This window comes from Cyclopterus lumpus, chromosome 22 (assembly GCF_009769545.1).
Source record: "Cyclopterus lumpus isolate fCycLum1 chromosome 22, fCycLum1.pri, whole genome shotgun sequence".
In the NCBI taxonomy this organism is placed as follows: domain Eukaryota; kingdom Metazoa; phylum Chordata; class Actinopteri; order Perciformes; family Cyclopteridae; genus Cyclopterus; species Cyclopterus lumpus.
Window position 1 is genome coordinate 19,182,099 of NC_046987.1, and position 18,079 is coordinate 19,200,177.

General features: G+C 42.2%; 1 protein-coding gene across 1 annotated transcript; it reads right to left on the reverse strand.

Moving 5' to 3' along the window:
* Nucleotides 1-5: 5 nt before the first annotated feature.
* LOC117751618 (stAR-related lipid transfer protein 9-like) lies at nucleotides 6-17,897 on the reverse strand (the record flags this gene model as incomplete). Its single annotated transcript, XM_034563549.1, has 11 exons — nucleotides 17,643-17,897; nucleotides 15,242-15,311; nucleotides 12,802-12,918; nucleotides 3,310-3,426; nucleotides 3,143-3,175; nucleotides 2,967-3,028; nucleotides 2,435-2,547; nucleotides 757-899; nucleotides 516-583; nucleotides 274-371; nucleotides 6-121 (listed from the first exon to the last, which is right to left on the reverse strand). Coding segments are annotated over exons 1-11 (984 nt in total), but the record flags the coding sequence as incomplete, so codon positions are not given.
* Nucleotides 17,898-18,079: the final 182 nt, after the last annotated feature.

An 18,079-nucleotide genomic window follows, 5' to 3' on the forward strand; every position in this document is an offset into this window, starting at 1 on the left:
CCTCCTCCTCCTCCTCCTCCTCCAGACAGGGAGCTGCTGTGGCTTCCCACCGTGCTGCCATCGCCCTCAGAGGCCATGCTGTTGATACTCTGACAGCTGCTGGACATCTGGGAGTTCTGGGCTGCGGAGGCAGTTTGAAGAAGACGTACAAAGAAAAGGGTTGATGGATTTACGAAGAGTGTTTCGGGAAAAGAAGGGAACACAGCGAGGATCAACAAGATGTGGAAAGGTAAACAGGATATTAGATTATAATTTTCGACTGTCTCCGTTTACCAAGAGCAGATATGACGATGCCCAAAGTGACGAGCGACTTGTTGATGTTGGAGCCCTCCGTCAGTCTGTCCCTGCAGTAGTGGTAGTCTGCTCGCTCGCTGTCAGACACAACATAAAAACAACAACATGAGGTTCACGTCATTTGCAATGATTAAAAACACAGATTATCCAATAAAGAAACTATTTGACTTCGGGCAGTAGCCAAACTCCACTAGGGGGCAGTAAGGAAATGACGGTTTCACCTCCCAGCCAAGTCCACCAGGTTGATCTTGCTGACGGTTTCTGAAGGAAGGTTATTTTCTAGGTTTGCCTTTGGAAAAAAAAAAAAAAAGACAAGAGTAATCAGACAGGAATGTGCAAGTAATGATAAACATTGCACTTGAAAATAGATACTGACTGAATATATAACTGGCACAAGTAAGAAAGAGGATAATTAGCAGATGGGACTGATTAACAGATTGAGCGTAGCTGAGAGATGATGACCTGCGTGTACTGGATGGTGAAGATGGCGTGGGAGCGGCTGCTGGCATCGTGGTTGTGTGTTGCCGCGGTGATTCGGTTGGCGATGCCTTCCTCCAAAAGGTCCATGGCCTGCTTGCAGTCCGAGACCACGTGCTGGGACAGGTCTGATTGGAGAGAAATATAAAGCAAATAAACCGAGAGCAGTTAAGCTTTATATCGACTGTAAAATCTTAATTTGTGTGAAACTTGGTATTCTTTAAGAATAAGACCAGCTACTTTGTTATATATATACAACAGCTGGGAATTAGAAAAATAGATGTCCTGTTACAGAATCTTCTAAAGATTTATTTATTTAGGTTCTTTTGTATGACTGCCAGAGCAACAAGGTAGAATTGGTCAAATAAATAAAACATTGATCATCTGACACTTTTTTGTAAAACATAGTGTAGAGATAGCTCTGAGGAAAAAATAAACAAAACACAAAGCTAACATTGTTAGTGAAGAATCATTCATTCTTTTTGAAAACACAAACAGGAAAAGTGTCTCATCGTCGTTTGCACATAGTTGAACGTGTGAATCATGAATTTTAAGAGGCTGTTAAACACATGCACACACACAGATCACCAAAGGAGCTGCATGGTGCTACAACACGGGGTTACTTATTCTGGTTCTAATAGGAAAATTCTACATAAATGTTTATTGTTATTTCAAAAGAATGAGAGTGACAGTGAAACACTGTTTGATGGACAAGAAGTAAAAGCTGTCATTTCCTTGTGCTCTCCTTGGAACCACAAGGAAATGACTTCACTTCCTTTGGTCCACTGGGATTTCTCCAGATACTGACAATGACTGGATGTTTAAACAGAGACGCGGGCGGATGAGAGAAGGAAAGAGGGGGGGGGGGGGGGGGATGAGGAGACTGAGGGGGGAAAGAGAGAGAGAGAAAGAGAGAGAGAGAGAGTAAGACAAGCTAAAAGAAGAGTCTGGGTTTAGAGCCAAGACGGACAAGTCTGCATCGGATCAAGAGACTATGAAGACATCAAAAGTCCCTCCCTGAACACATACCAGTGACTTAAGTCTTCGAATAAATTATCCGTTGCTCAGTTCCTTTAATCATTTGGTCATTGGACACTTAACAATTGGTGTATTAGGAAACCCTTAAGAATGATCATACGATTTAAATATGCAAAGTGTCACTGTATGTCTGAGACGGATGTTATCTTATTTTAATATCAGTAAAAAGCACCCCAATAATGATCATTTGAAGCCTCTAGATCGGCAAGACGGAGAGAAAAAGACAAAAATCTTAAATGATCTGTTGATTTTTGAGCATATATATATATATATATATATATATATATATACACACACCTGGGAATGCAGGGTCATGTTTTGGATAAAAACATTAAAATTATAATTCATTTAAATGTCGTTGTACATACTCTTAGCTCTCTAGCTTTTCTGCACAGGTTTGTTTCGAGTATAGACGCATACGTAGATATATGCAGAAATAGTAAACAAGTAAAGTTGATAAAAAATAAAAGAAAACATAACTTTGTTTTGGGGCCAAGAGTTCAGTCTCCTATTCTCACTGAAATAGCAAAGAAAGGCTGCCTCTCGAGTTCAACCCTGGGATGCACGGTACGTCTTTGCCGTCTTCCGCTTCACAAAAGAAGGTGGAAGGTAGCTGAACACTAACCTTGTACATAGGGTCCTTTCTCAGGGTGCTCTCGAACTCTCAGGGAGGCTCTCTTCTTCTGCTCTCCTCCGCTGAGCAGGTCTCGCACACGCTCGTTATAGATCTCCAGAAAGCTGCAGAGCCGGAGGGATGAGACAACAGGCTGCCATCAGGACACCCTGGCTTAATGTGAACCAGGTCATCGTCATGGTTACACGGTCTGGGTTTGTGCTGGTCCACACAGTCTGCTATGGTAATTACATAACGCATAATATCTGCTTTTGTGAAATTAGCATTGCCTTCGAGAAGTGGAGGATGCCTTCGAGAAGTGGAGGATGCCTCCGACGTCGACAAGGACATTTAGTTTTTTGATTTGCATTGTTTTGCCTGCAGCTTTGCAGCATAATTGTCCCGTAAGTACCCGTGTAATGTGAATGTCAACATCAGAAACCAAATTAAAATTGCGGTGATAAAAACAACAACTGAAAGACAGTCTCACACACACACACACACACACACACACACACACAGTCGGGCATTCATAACACAATACCTGATCTCCACCCTGCTTGAGTTTTGCTCATCGGGGAAAGTGTCTTCAGACCTAAAGAGACCCTGCAAGGAACGGAGAAATGCAAATGACTTCACACGACAACAACCGACACGCAAGTACTTGAATCACCAGTGTGCTCGCTCTCCACATTGAAATCACACAATCCAGGGACATACCTGACAGATGCGAGGGGTCAAGCCGATGGAGTCCTGACATCACACAGAAGAAAAAAACAAAACAATGAATGTTGCTTATTGTACACGTGCAGCATGATTTGGGGTTTTATACTTTGCGTTGCCTGGTGAGTATGTACACAAACGCCATGCAGTGATTTCCTGCTCACCGGGGTCCCCATCATGGTGTAGGTCTTTCCAGATCCAGTTTGTCCGTATGCAAACAGACACACGTTGTAGCCCTCTGAGGCTCCGGACAGCACCGACACACCCAGGTCCTGGAACACCTGAGGAACATTAAACACACACCCTGAAATCACAAATACACAAAGAAAGACTGACTCACAGAGGTCTGTAACTAAATGGGTGGAGTCAAATTCCTGGATAATTAACAAGGGTGCTGATTAAGGACTTCAAATATACATGTTAACAATACGAGTGTTTTCAGGAGGATTGGAAATGCCTGCAAACGCATACGAAGGCTTGTTTCACGAGTAAAGTTGGCGCTCTCGCGGGCTGACGGGGTGCACACGGCGTAAGCCGAAGGCCTTGATCTCAAGTGTAGACTTAAACCAGGGTTTCAGGATAACAATGCCGTGGCACCGGGCCAGTGGCGGGGAGGTAATGTTGCCTCCTGCCGAGGTGTTTGGGTAAGGAGCAGGGAGGTCCGCTAATACTCGGGCTAAACAACTTAAATTAAATTAAACGCGAGGGTAAAAAGACTTTGTGGAGTGACTGAGTCAACAAAATAAAGACACGGGATCAGGGAGAGTCCCACTGAAAACAATCAGCTGAGGCCTCTCGTTTTCCTTTTCTCCGCATGCATCCGAGAGCCGGAGCCTGGAGATTATTATCACGAACACTTATCGTGTTTATGAAAACGTTAACTAGGATGAAGCCCATGCTGGATAGCGTATATGAAATGTAACCAATAACAAAACTATCACCGCAATATCATACAGCAACTCATGATGCTCGTCACCGATCAGTCACGACGGCATATTTATCACATTAGTTTTGTATAAAGTATTAAAGTGCTGCGTGTTTTAATTGCCATATAGAGATGAGGATATTATCAAAGTCAGTGTTATAGACAAGGTAGTTGTACTATTTTGTTAAATGATGCATTCCTATCAATTAAGATATACATTTACTGGAATATGCACTGAGTTGTCAGCCTATTATTATTATTATTATTATTATTATTATGTACTACTGATGGAGTCCAATACAACAGTCCTGCAGTGAATGACAATTGTAATTCAGAAGGGTGTTGAATCCCCTCTGGATCATTTTGGGGGGCTGTTGACGAATGGTGCCAAATGGAGAACTGAAACCAGAGTCAAACCACTTTCACTGGTGCCAGCGGGCGAATGTGGAGCCAATTCACATTGCATATTAAGTGCTCCGTGTCAGCGTCAGCAAACCGGTTTTGGGCAGTCGAGCATCTCGTGATGAGAAGTGAAGAGTAATCGAGGATTCTACCAATTAATAAAGGAATCTGATCAAATACTTAAGAAGCAATTAGTAAATATAAAAGAGAGAAAAATAGACAGAATAACTAATTGGTGTCCATTTTATTACTTGAATTGCATGCAAGAATAATATCCGTCAAAACTAACGCAATGTAGTGCATTTAGGTGCCATATTACATCCTGGTTTCCCGATAATTTATTTAAAAATGAAGACTTGTTAAAGATAATTTGCATCCATCATTTATGTATTCACATTGATCAACATCCCAGTTCCCACCTCAATGTAAATGTGCAATAGTTAGCTGTAGTCGCTGGGTAAGTTATTATAATTTAGTGGCCTTAAATTATACTTTAGTTATGGAGTTACTCAAGGAATCTTTACAGACGTGTGTGCATGTGTTCCCGGTTAAGACGTAGAGCGATGATCCATTGTTCAATACTGATGAACAGCATGAAGCTTCATCATGTGGACCCCACCGGCTCAGTCCAAAGGCAACACACGTGCAGCAACTTGATCTCGATCGTACTGAGACGCAGCACATTCTCCCCAGAAGCATAACACACCTGGGGGATCAGTGAGGGGTATCCTCAGGCCTGGACCACGGATACCGGTGGGTAAGTACACAGAATAATCTCAAAGCTACCACGACCACCACAGATCAAACACAGGAACAATGTGTCTTATCTCACCGCAGCTGATGAAGCAAAAAGCAGTGAGAAGATCAACAGCCGAGGTTGGTACAGAGACTTATGTTATTTAGTCACTTTGCTTTCAAAAGCCTGAGAATATGCAGTTGAAACACCAGTTTGTCCATGTAAGGGCTACTAACTATTATTCTACTTATTAATTAGTCTGCAGATTATTTTTGCTGATTAATCGATTTGGTGTTTAGCCTTTAAAACTTTGGGTAAATGTCCATAACAAAATTCCCAGAGTCCAAGACGACGTCTGTCCAAAACCAAAATATATTCAAATCAATTTTTCATAGAAGACTAAGAAAATCAGCAAACGTACGCGCTGCTTTTCATGCATTCAGATTACTGGCATCATTTCACATTTCTCTTATTTCTTAGTGCTGAAAAGGAAAGCAGGTAATTCATTTTTAAGAAAATACCAAACACTCTATGCTGGGTTTTTGTGTGCAACTTCTCTCCTTTACACGTATATACATCATTGTAAATTGAGTGTCTTTGTCTTTTGGACTGCCGGGCAGACAAAACAAGACGTTTGAAGATGCAGTTGTGGCTCTGGAAACATTTTTCATCGCTTCCTGACAGTTTAAAAGTCTAACCTATTTACCAAAAAAGAAGAACCATACAGATTTATCAACACAGAAAATAGCTTTCAGCTGCAGCTTAACAGACACATCTTTTATTTTTTAAAAGTACTGTCCCGTAGCCTAGGCAACAATGTGCAGACAACCCGCCACGTGTAACTAGTAAAAGTGCCGTCTTACTCAATGACCTTATAAATCACCCAGAAGGCACTGCGGTAAAGACATCCGACACGACATCATTCCTCCGGATGGAATACCTTTTAAAACCGTGTGAAAGACTGCAACTAAGTATATTAATTATTGATGAATCAGAAGAATGTTTTCTAGTTTAGTTTAAAAACCCAAAGATAAAACATTTACCATTAAACATGAAGACATGAAATGCTCACGTTTCAGGACTTGGAAACAAAGATTGTTTGGGTTATTTTTGCTGAAAGTGTGACTGAATTCATAAAAAAAACGACAAATATTGCCGATTCATTTTGGATTAACTAAAATAATAATAACTAACCAACTGCTGTTACCTTTATTTACATACATAAACCTGGACAGAGAAAACCTGAATTTTAACCAACAATTTTCTAGAAGAAGAAAAGAAAAGTTACTCTTTTACACCAATAAATAGTAAAGTGTGCCGCCCCGTGGAGTCCAGACCACCTAGAGTAGCCCCCTGCCTCTCGGCTGAAAGGAGGCTTTTACATGAAGACAAAACAGAAGTCTTGTGCTCATCCTACTATTCAGAAACAGACAGACAGCCTCTCCTCCATCAAAGACAGAGAATCAATACAGCCCTTGTTAAAAGTGACCCCTCTTAAATTCACTCTTTGCGTGCTGCGACAGGGCTGAGGGTCCCTCCAGGCTCAGCAACAAAGACCAGGAACTTCCCTTGGACCAGACCGCGCGCTCCGTCTCTGGACTTGACTCTTTGGTTTTCTCTGTTTCTACTTCGTTTTATCAAAACATCCGAAAAAACACTTTAAATAACCGCAGAACAAAACCACAATAAGAAGCATAAACCTGTTGAGAGAATTCAAACTGTGTGTGTGTGTGTGTGTTTGTCTAGGTCAGGTTGTGTCGGTCATAAAACAATGCTATTGTTTGTCATCACTCTCTCACCAACAATAGCAGAAGTGTGTATTTTGTGACGTTGTGCTCGAACGGCCCAAATGGACATGAAGGCCACAACCTACTTTCACAGTTTTTTTTCCCCTGCAGCATTGGGGAGGTATTTTTGGATGAACAAAGCAGTTGAGTTAGGAGGCAGATTGCATTGTGGGAATGGAAATGTACTCCAGGATCAAATGAAGCAGGAGGAAAAACAGCCTGGAGATAAAAAAAAAAAAAGGGACTGGGCCAGAGCCAGAGTAAGCGTGCAGGCTGGTTGGTCGCCTCAAAACACACACAAGGGGACGGACCCAACACCTACATTAACAGGAAGGCAACAGTCATCAGCACACCGCTGCACGTGTGTGTGTGTGTGTGTGTGTGTGTGTGTCTCAGCCACTTAAGAGGAAACAACGTCCACAACAAGGACAAAAGCGTCAGAGTCTGCTTCCCTCTCTGAGAAAAAGTACAAAATAAATCTAACAATGTAAAGAGGAAAAGCAGAATATAGATGTCATTCTTCTGCAGGAAGTGAAGGTCAAACTCATCCGGTCAAAACAGAGAAACGGAAGAATTAGAAAACGCTTTAGTTAGAAGGGTCAGATCTACATGAGTGACATATACTGCTGTGTGTGTATACGAGGTTATAATTCAAACATGACCTTTTGCACAAGTCACCCACTTTCTTCCATCTTTGCCTCTCTCCGATACAAACCATATAATCAAGTAGAAAAACAGCATTCAGAGAAAAGAGATGTTATTGTATAGCATGTCACGGGGCTGCTGCCATATGTACAGCATTTCCTCATTTAAAAAAAAAAAAAAGGCATGCAGGGATGCATTAACAGAGATATTTGGCTGGAAAATACTCTCATCTGTAAACACAGCACACAAAACAATCGCCAGTCTCCCACGAAGATTCATATTTCAAGCGACGCAATGTCAGGAGATAGAAAGAGAGCAGGTTATTCTGCCACATGAATTAAAGTGGTGACATACAAACCGACGCCGTTATCTTGTCAAATCCTTCTTGTTGAAATGTCATGTACTTCTAACTAACCTCTCTGAGGAAAACAAGGTCTTCATGCCAGACATCTGCACCGTAATAGAAACTAGAAACCAAAGTGGCAGCCTAGTTGTTGGTGGGGGAAAAAAAAAAGAGGAGAGAAAAGCAGCAAAGTGGGTGAGAAATGTTGGAAAAACAGCGGCAATAGTGAAAGAGAAGGACAGCACGAAAAAGGACCGGCTGACGAGAGTGAAAAAGTAATGATGTAATGCCTCTGTAATGAGGCAAGTGCTGTAATCACTGGCTGTGGAAAAGGCCAATTTCTGGTCTGGATTTATGTGGCCTGCTCTACACTAAACCCTGGAGAAGTATTAATGTGTAGTGTGCACGAGTGTGTGAGAGAGAGAAAACGTGTGTAACATGTTGTCAGGGGTGATGGCAAAAGGCCAGACAAGCACAGCGAAGCGCTTTGCCACATTTTTAAAAAAAAACGTTAGCTTCTCATTGCTTTTGCCAGGTTTTGATGCAACGGCTCTCACTGGGGAGGACCTCTCTGAGCTCGATGCAAAAAAAAAACTAAGACTGGAAGTGAAACATGTGCAAAAAGGAGATGCGACTTTCTCCCAAACACGACTATCAACTGCTGTACAACGATTCCCCTCCACTCTCCTCCACGTCCAGCGACGGACAGCTGCAGGGAAGAGGCGAGGGGGGTCCCTGGGTTCACGTCCCACGCTTTGCAACTGGGTTATACAAACAACTGTTAAAATGGAGATCCATGTCCCGACTTCCTGCTAGAAACGTGGGTTAGAGAATCCCGAGGCGAAAGAGGGATACATGTGTAGAGAGGACACCGAATCATGAGCAGAAAAGAAGAGACTTAGAGGAAGCCGTTTGAGTTCAACAACGCTCTCGTTTGTCACAGGACGGAATTTGTAGGTCAAATTAGTTTGGGGAGGGCAAAGAGAGGGAGGAGGGAGAGACGGCGATGAGCAAGGCATGCTCTCCATTACTCAGGACTTTCCTCCGCACGGGAATGAAGGATAGAGGGGAGAAAAAAAAGAGAAACCGAAATCTGGAAAGTGAAAGAAAATGATAGCAGAAGTCTCTCCATTCATCAGTCTACACGCTCTCAAAAGGCCGGACTTAAAAACAAATACACAGCACCATATCTGGAGAGACTTTGGGGATTTGCTGCTCCCCCCCACCCCCTCAAAAAAAGCCAAAGAGTGGAGCTGCATGTCACGCTGGAAATGACTTCAGACGGATGGGAGCTGTGTGTGATATCCATAGGGTCCAGTGGTACCATATAGGGGGGGGGGATACACTGGAGCAGTATTACGATAGATTAGCAAGCACTCAACTACTATTCTTACACTATTTGAGTGTTATGTGAGGGCCCACACCCATTAGTTACTCCATAAAATATCAAATCTATCAAAATGTGTCATGTTGTATACACATTCTTCTGAGATCTGGTCAAACGGGACATAAAAACCTCCTTCCTATAAAAATATAACACAAAAACAAATTGGAGGTCATCGAAAGGTGGTTTCTTATCACTGATGGCAAAGACGAGGTGTATTTCTCCATTCTTATCGGAGATAGACGACGTAGCGCTGCGTAACGTGGGTCTTTCAGTTTAATTACGGGCATTGATTTTTGGGGGGGATTTTGTTTGTATTGTTATTCGTTTTGAGAAAGAAAAAAAAACATTTTTCCAAAAAGGTTTGGTGTGTTTTAAGCATGTTTGTGATCTCGAGAGGTTAAAACATTTCCAGTCCAAGCCCTAATTATGTGCAGACTCAACTCTTCTTTTAAGGAGTTAAATACACTTTTCTAACATCCATCCATCTAACCACTTTCAGTCTCTTTTGCAACGACTCCCTTTGTCCTCCCGTCTTCACTGATAAAAAGCAGTAAGTCAATAATTAAAATCACAGGTGCTTTTCCTGTATCCATATAGTGGAGCTCTCGTATTTCTGTCTCGAGCGCATGTGTCGTGTGGTGACCCGTTTGTGGTTAATTCAAACCAGGCCGGGCTGCGTTGAGGGGGAGCGAATGCACATGTGTGTGTTTGGAGGATTCTTCTCCTCCACAGAGAGGCTATTCTCTCTCTCTCTCTCTCTCTCTCTCTCTCTCTCCAGTCTGTCGTACCACTGACACACAGACCTAGAAAACACTGTGAGCATAATCAAATCTCACAAACACACACACACACACACACACACACACAGAATAGGGGACAAAACAGCGAGCCGACTCCCTTTGGCAATAAAAAACCAGCGCTGTGCTCTGAGATTAATCCTCAGCAGTGACGTCTTTGCGCTGAGATTTAACTGTGAAAAATTACTTAGCGAGGCAGCTGTGAGTTTGGCAGGCGCGAGCTTGGGGGGCTGCAGAGGCTCCCCAGCCCATTCCCCTCCTCCTCCTGCTCCTCCTCTACCCGAGGAATTCACATTTTGCACTCTCTCTTTGAGCCTAATCAGTTTCTCTCGTCTCAATCCTCTGCTGCTTTCTCACTTTCCTCCGCCATGTTTCTTTTACCGTCAGAAGCAATAAACAAGCCGAGGGGTTTGTGGTAATAAATAGTGGAAAAAGTTATTTATTAGCTCGATATACAGCCCCAAAACAAAAACAAAAAGGCCAGCATTTAGACAAACGGTCCCAACAGTTGGCTCCCATTATAGATTATGTTTCTCTTCCAAAACTCTTACTCCTTCTCACCTGGCTGAGCCCTACACCTTCCTCTCTGCTCAACTTTCTACCAGAAACTTTTTTGCACTCAAAAAGATACAACTTAATGTTTTGTTCTCGCGGGGGAGCTTCCAGCGACAAGAATGCAACCCCGTCCGCACCCACAACACATCGTTAGATACCACATGACCGTCTGCTCTGTCTGCTGTAACCAGGTAGCCTCACAGGTATCTGCTTTACATGGACATGTACACGCATCACTGACAGAAAGGGGGCTGGGCGGCCAGGCTCTTGAGTGGCGCTGGGTGTGTTAGGATAGCAAGAGTTAAGTTCCATGTTCCCCGTGTCTCAGATCAACAAAACAAAAAGCATGATAAAAAGATATTTTTGAAAGTAGAAACCGTGAGAAAATCCAGTGCTGGCATCAACTCAAAAATATGTGCGGTTGGATCTCCGCCTAAACGTAATGGTGCCGCATGAAATGAGGCGACTCAACACAGTGTGGCAAATTAACACTAAGTCCCAACGTTGCTGTACAATTTGGGTTGTGAATAACAAATCTGCCTCTTCAACACTGCCACTTAGACTAAAAAAAACTATTAAAAAAAAAGCAATTTGTCTGGTAAAATAGTTAAGAGTGGCTCTTGAATTATAGTGTCCACCTGCCACTGTGATCCATTAATCTGGCTCGCCGCCCTACAAAACACAAACACTTGCTTTTTTAAAAATCAAGCGCATCCGCCAGAGAAATGCCGTATATTCAAATAAATTCAAGTGTGATGCGATCCGTTAACGGCTGACATGGTCCTCTACGAGATTCTTTGTTTAAAGAGGCAATTCTTTGCATTCTGGGGCAGGAAAAAAGGTCAGATTTAAATCCTCTGTCCTTTCACCCCCCCCCGGGGACAACAGAGGAATGTCTTGTGGCAACCAGGCCACTGTGACTGGACACAATTCTGCTGAGGAAAGCAGGCAGCCAGAGCCAGCGAGAGAGGAATTAAAAAAAAAGAAGAAGAAGAAAGTGCTGTGTTGTTTGTTGCTGTGAGCCGTGTGTAGGCCGTCATCACAGCCGGCTCTTTCTCAAACACATACAAAGGCATCTCTGACAAGAGGAGCGACCGGCAGTGAGGGAGTGGCAGAGGAGAAGAAAAAGTGACTGTAACGCTAAGGGCGCAGCTATCGTGTTGAACAACGAAAAACAAATTAAAAACTAAATTAATAACAAGAAAGAAAAGAAAAAAAACTCTATATGAATATGTTTTGGAGAGATTTCCTGTCCTGGACTTGGGGACCACTTCCTCTTGATCTGGAGCCCGTCTCAGGTTCCAGCTACACCCTCCAATCAAAAGCAACACAAAGATATCTAATAGCCCAATCAGAGCCAGGACATGAAAAGCAAGCCGACTCTAGCCATGCCATGTCCGAGGCAAAGAGACTTCTGGGTAACAGATGGAGCTGATATCATATCCCACGAGTGGCCATCTGTGTAAAAACATGCACAACACAAATACACACGCACACAACACACACACACACACGTCTTGTTGTGGTTTGTCTAGAAGGACTGAGTTTCCTCTGGGCTCTTTACTTGGTACAGAGGTCTGGATTGGCACACACTCAAGAGGAAATATAACATGGCATTGAGGCCAGAAACAACTTAAGGTAGGGCTGCACAGATGGCTACGTGTCAAACTGTTCGCACGTATACCCATCCATTAGAAAAGGACATAAAGCGGAGAATAATTTCACTCATAATTATTACTGACTGCATCATTCAAGAAAACAGTCAGATTAAGAAAATGCAACGTAAACCCCCAGGAGAACCCTATTGGTTCTGGTTCTCCTTTCACAATGCACTCATGTCCCCATCTGAAAGAGAATCTGTCAAAGCAATGTTTATTTTGCCATCTTTCCTCGAAGATAACGACCTCACAGAGCAGTTGGGTTTGAGGCCGGTGTTGTAACGTGCGGTGGAGGGGCCCCCTTCGGTCATTATTGAGGCTATGCCCCCATTATAGCGTGTAAATGTGAAAATTATGGGAATTTTGTAATAGTTCAATAGTCTCTCTTGTTAAGAGTTAAGGTCAAGTTGTAGGTCGTTACCTCTTCCTGCGAGGCATAGTGAGGCTCTGCCGGGTCCACCGACCAGTAGCAGTAGTCAAAACAAAACTCCAGAAGCTTCTCCCTGGAATCTACAGCCCCGTCGCTACGTCCATCCAGCTTCAGGGAGGAAAGCAGAAGGGAAAGAAAGCACACAGGGATTATTTTTAAAGTATCTCATAACAGTCAACATCCTAGCAGAACAAGGCAGGAAATGCAGCACAATTACTTAATTTGGTAAGTACAATAAATAAAAACAGGAATATCTCAGAAATAAGTTATTAAGGATGGAAAAAAAAGAAGAAGCTTTAAACAAACTACCCGTTGACGAGGTGGCATCCCTAACCTGCTTACATTTAATGACGAGAAAATATTGCTTATTGAACTGCTCTGCGGGTGGAATTGCAAGCGAGCGGTTTCCGTTCATTAAAAAGAACGCAATCAGTTCTCCGGTTCGGTGATCGCCTCACTGCATTAACAGTAAACACCTTTTTTTTTGTTTACTGCGTGTGAATCCTGAACTGAGGAAAGACATCGCAGCAGTCTGGAAAAACAGAAGTGCATCTAAACGATTCTCCTGAATCAGATCGTCTCACCTGAGCGCTCCTGACTTTGAGGAGAACGCCCTCTGATTGTTACGCTGTCACCTTCCATTTGTGGCAATCAATGTATTATTTTTTTAAATATATACATAGGGTTATAAATCTCATCAGGTCTATCCACTGTACCTAAAACACACCTCATCTATTTGCATATAGAAGAATTCATTCTGGGTAAACAAGTTTTGCGAGCAGTGGGGGCGTGCATGTGATACGTGCACGTTAAACAGCTTCCACTTAGTTAGGTTGTATGTGGACACCATCACATTATCAAAGTCAAAGTATTCAATCACAAAGCGCTTGTTTAATAGCACAAAGACTCTTGACATTGACCATATTTACCATAAGAGATTATTATGTTACTATAATTGCTAAATCAGCATCGTTGGAGCTGGGAAAGGTTAAATGCCTTGCTCAAGTACACTTCAGTGGCAGATTCATGCCAAGGAGAGGGCTGGAAAACACGTTATTTTGTCACCAAGCAGTCAGTCAATTAACTCCTTCGTTATCCAAACGATGAATCCACCCAGCCATCGTGTAAATAGCCTTTTTCCTTTCTCCGACTGCAGCATGAGGCAACACTAATCGCTGGGTATCATTTTTGTTTGCCAGAGAGCATAATTCGGCTCCAACCACTGATAATAACTTCTATTGAAGTCTATTTATTGTTTCACACCCTTTAATCAAGTTCAGTAGCTCTTTATAGCATGCATTACTTGCGGTTTGTTACTTAGCTTTATGTTTATTGTGCTTTAAAAATCCTTTTTTTTTAATTATTTCTGTCTTGGATCTTCAAAAACTGTCCCACTTGCCATAAATAATTATTCCCATGAGGCTCCAATGAGCCCATGAGCAAGGGCCTTGATCCTTTTCCATGGCAGAGAGAGGCCATATGTGGTTTGTCTCCTTCACATCATTTGTAACAGATTTTCTCCTCCCCCACCCAACTTCCCTCTATACATCAGACTGTAAAAAAAGGTCTTTGTATACATGTGACTAGGTTCTAAGTAAATTCAAGTTTTCAGTTTGAGGTGCAAACTGACCTTTTATCTTTTCTATGTTTGCTTGTTGACATTAGAGATGGACATTTTGATATATATCAATGAGTCTTTTGAAATCAACAAGACGCATAGTAAACACTACAAGCACACAAAGTTGTTTCACATCAATGTGAGCGAAAGCAAACACAAGGAAAAATGTGGTGCGACACCACCATGCGCTCTGCAGGCAATGCAGCTCGACCAATGAGGCAAGCCGACGCAGCAGGTTGGTAAATTAGAGAAAGTATCGTCTTACAAGAATGTGTAACTCACACAATAATTATTTCCAAATGTGTCCTTGAAACCTAAACTATTAACCAAAACAAAAAGCAAACCAAAATCTAGCGTTTTCAGCTTAAATACATTATAAAAACAACTTTTCACACTGCTCCCGGTAAAAGTCCCGGTAAAAAACCCTAACTTTACATCAAAGCTATTATACATGAAATCTGATTTACAGTAGTTTATTCTTTGTGAGGTTTACATCATCTAAAAATAATGAAAGGAATTCAGTCTGCTGTTGCTGTTTATATTGGGTTGCAGCATGTCAGCGTGCACGTGTTTGACAGAAAGAGTCTCTCAATCAGTGTGTATGTGTGAGCGCAACACAATATAATAAACAACAGTAACATCAAGCAGGAAATGGCTGATTCAAGGCTGTAAACATCCTGTTGCTGTGATGGATACCCTGGACACACTACTCTCAATTCACCCGGTCCTACCAACAGAAGATAGGCAAATAATAACAATATTGGATATATATAATGCAGCGGTTGGGACATCTTCACACCAAAAAATACTCACCTTAACATTTTTGACCCGTAGAAGCTTGTCCTCCACCTGAACTGCTAGCCGTCCTTCGTCCGCCCTCTCCCTGTGAGCAAGAAGAAGACAACAGTCAACTCTGTAAACATCCACATTACATAAAGAGGCGTGACAAATCTTTAGGAGAAGTGAGAGCGATCGGATCGGAGAATCCGTTAAGACATGCTTTCCAATAGAGAAGAGGGGGTCCAGGGGCACGCCATCGGTATTAATCAGTGTCTCCTGCTCAAATGGGAGACTCCAAACGTAACAAAAGGTTTCACTTTGGACTCAACACCCTGCAGACAGATTCAAATTGGTTTTAAATCTTTTTGCCGATGCAGATGCAATTGAAAGGGTGTTCAGATCAATTTAGACCACTTGACTTGAGGCCGTCACATGACAGTTAAACACAATGAATCATTGTGTGTGTGTGTGAGCCATGAAATCGCCAACGACCAGTTTCAGATTCAAATGAAAACGGACAATCACACACTCCGGAGACTTGACACTGAATGTGTGCGTGCGTGCACGTGCGTGCGTGTGTGTCCTTGCATATGTGTAAAACAAGGTCAACCCAGCTTTGCCTGCTCCAGCAGCTGGACCGAGCACATCTGATGCAACACACGTGCAACTGGAAGTAATCGCAACATGGAGCTGAGAGAATGTTTCGATCTCCAGGAGCGATAATGATGGCGGAGGCTGCCTGTAGTGCAAAACGCTCCTGCTATGCGGTGGGTTAGGGGTAGACGAGGACGCTGTTGGAATCGTGCTTCACCATGACTCATTTTGACAACCCCAGCAGTGGCCCAACCCAAAAACCACCAACCCTTCAAATCTCACGAGTAGCATGAAGGATGAGGAGGGTTGGTAGTGGAAAAATAGTAAACCTCATAAAAATGTGTGTTGATGGAAACCCAAGACGACCAATTTTTATTTTTTTAACACATGAGCCCAACAATCAAAAAAGGCAACACACTTCAAATGTAGCTGACCACTCTGGTGTTAATATTATCTCTGTCTCTCAGCAGACGCTCATTCAGACATAAGAAGTAAGGAAATACATCCTTCAGAAAAGAGGAAAGTGAGACCGACAGAATCAGGATGCAGAGATTTGCAGGACAGTGAAGATTATTTATTAGAAATGCTTTTGTTATGCAAAAATGCCAGGAAGACTGGTTGAAAGGATCATTGTCCAACCCTTCATAGGTTGAATAATGCTTTGTTATGGTACTGTAGTAAGCACCCCTACAACACATCCTGCAGGAGTTCAATTTAACTCAATGTACTACTATACTCTATATGTACTATATGCCCAGGCCCAGATATAGCAAGTTACCTGTTAATGTTCAGGGGCGCTTCAGTGGAGCCAAGTAACTTTACAACCCCCCTGAGTTACAACTTAAACAGCACTATAAAAAAGTTTTTCCCATAAATGCCTCTCACTTAACGATGGGAATAGCTTAAAAGTATAATAAAGCAAATTAGAATTAAGTCAGTTTTGTGTATCGAAATGTGTGTAGAAGTAGGACTACAGAGTTCATTAGCTGGTTGATACAACAGAATACATTAAGAAGCACATAAACCACATGGCTGAACAGCATTTGTTGACCTTTGTTACAGATTATGAAATGAAAAAAACAATAGGAAAACACCATTTACACGTGCTTGATTTGTATTTAAAAAAACTTAACCAGTACTGCTTAAAACAAGGGGCAGCCATACATAAAGAGATAGCGAAGGTGTTTTGAATAAATCAACATACATACATACATATATACATACATATACATACATATATATATACATACATATATATACATACATACATATATACATATATATATATATACATATACATATACATACACATATATATACATATACACACACATATATATACATATACATATATACACACATATATATATATATATATACATACATACATATACATACATACATACATATACTTTTTTTTTTAAAGTGTACCAATTATCTTAATGGTTGTTGAGTAAAGTTAACTAATCTCAACTAGCTCCATCTTTTTTCTGTACATTAGTCAGCACCACACGAGCTGCTTAGTCAGACAACAGTACTGACAGCCACAGTTGTTATGACCCTCCATGTGCACCACTGCGCCGAGCTGTTAGCTTAGTTAGCGTTAACCAGCTAACTAGCTAGCTAGTTTAATGTTAACCAGCGAACTTTATACAAAAGGCGACACAAGAAGCGTAATAGCGTGTAAGTACGGGTATTTAAGCCACAGCGAAAGTCTCATTGCCGGCCACAACAACAGGTCTCTTATGAATTGAGATGCGGAGGCGACTAAAATACTCGGAACCACGGTAAATTTAGCGCTAATTGGAGAGAAGAACGCAATTAACGTCGGGCGACTTACCTCGCGTTGAGAGGGCGGACTCGAACGGCAACTTTAACGTTTGCCATGATGGCGAACAAAAAAAAAAAAAAAAAAAAAACTTCTCCAACAGTCGAACTAACGTTAACTCGGAGCTGGCGTGAAATTAGCGGCTCCCGTCTTCTTGCATATTAACGTAAAATCCCGTTAAAATCCGTCCAACCGTCCAGCCGTTCACGTCATGTCTTTAACGGCTGGCCGCGGGTTCAACCGCGCGCGCCGCGTCTCAACGGGCGTTTAAACTCTCAAACCGAAGTTTAACTTCCTGCTGGACAGAAAGGGGCGGGGCGATGTTGCTGGACACACCCCCTCCCAGACATTCAAATCCCCCGCCCTCTTTTTGTTTTGTTATTTAATTCCACTATTTAAAGTGTTACACTGGAGATTATACTTTGTTTTGTTGTCTGATAATTATAATC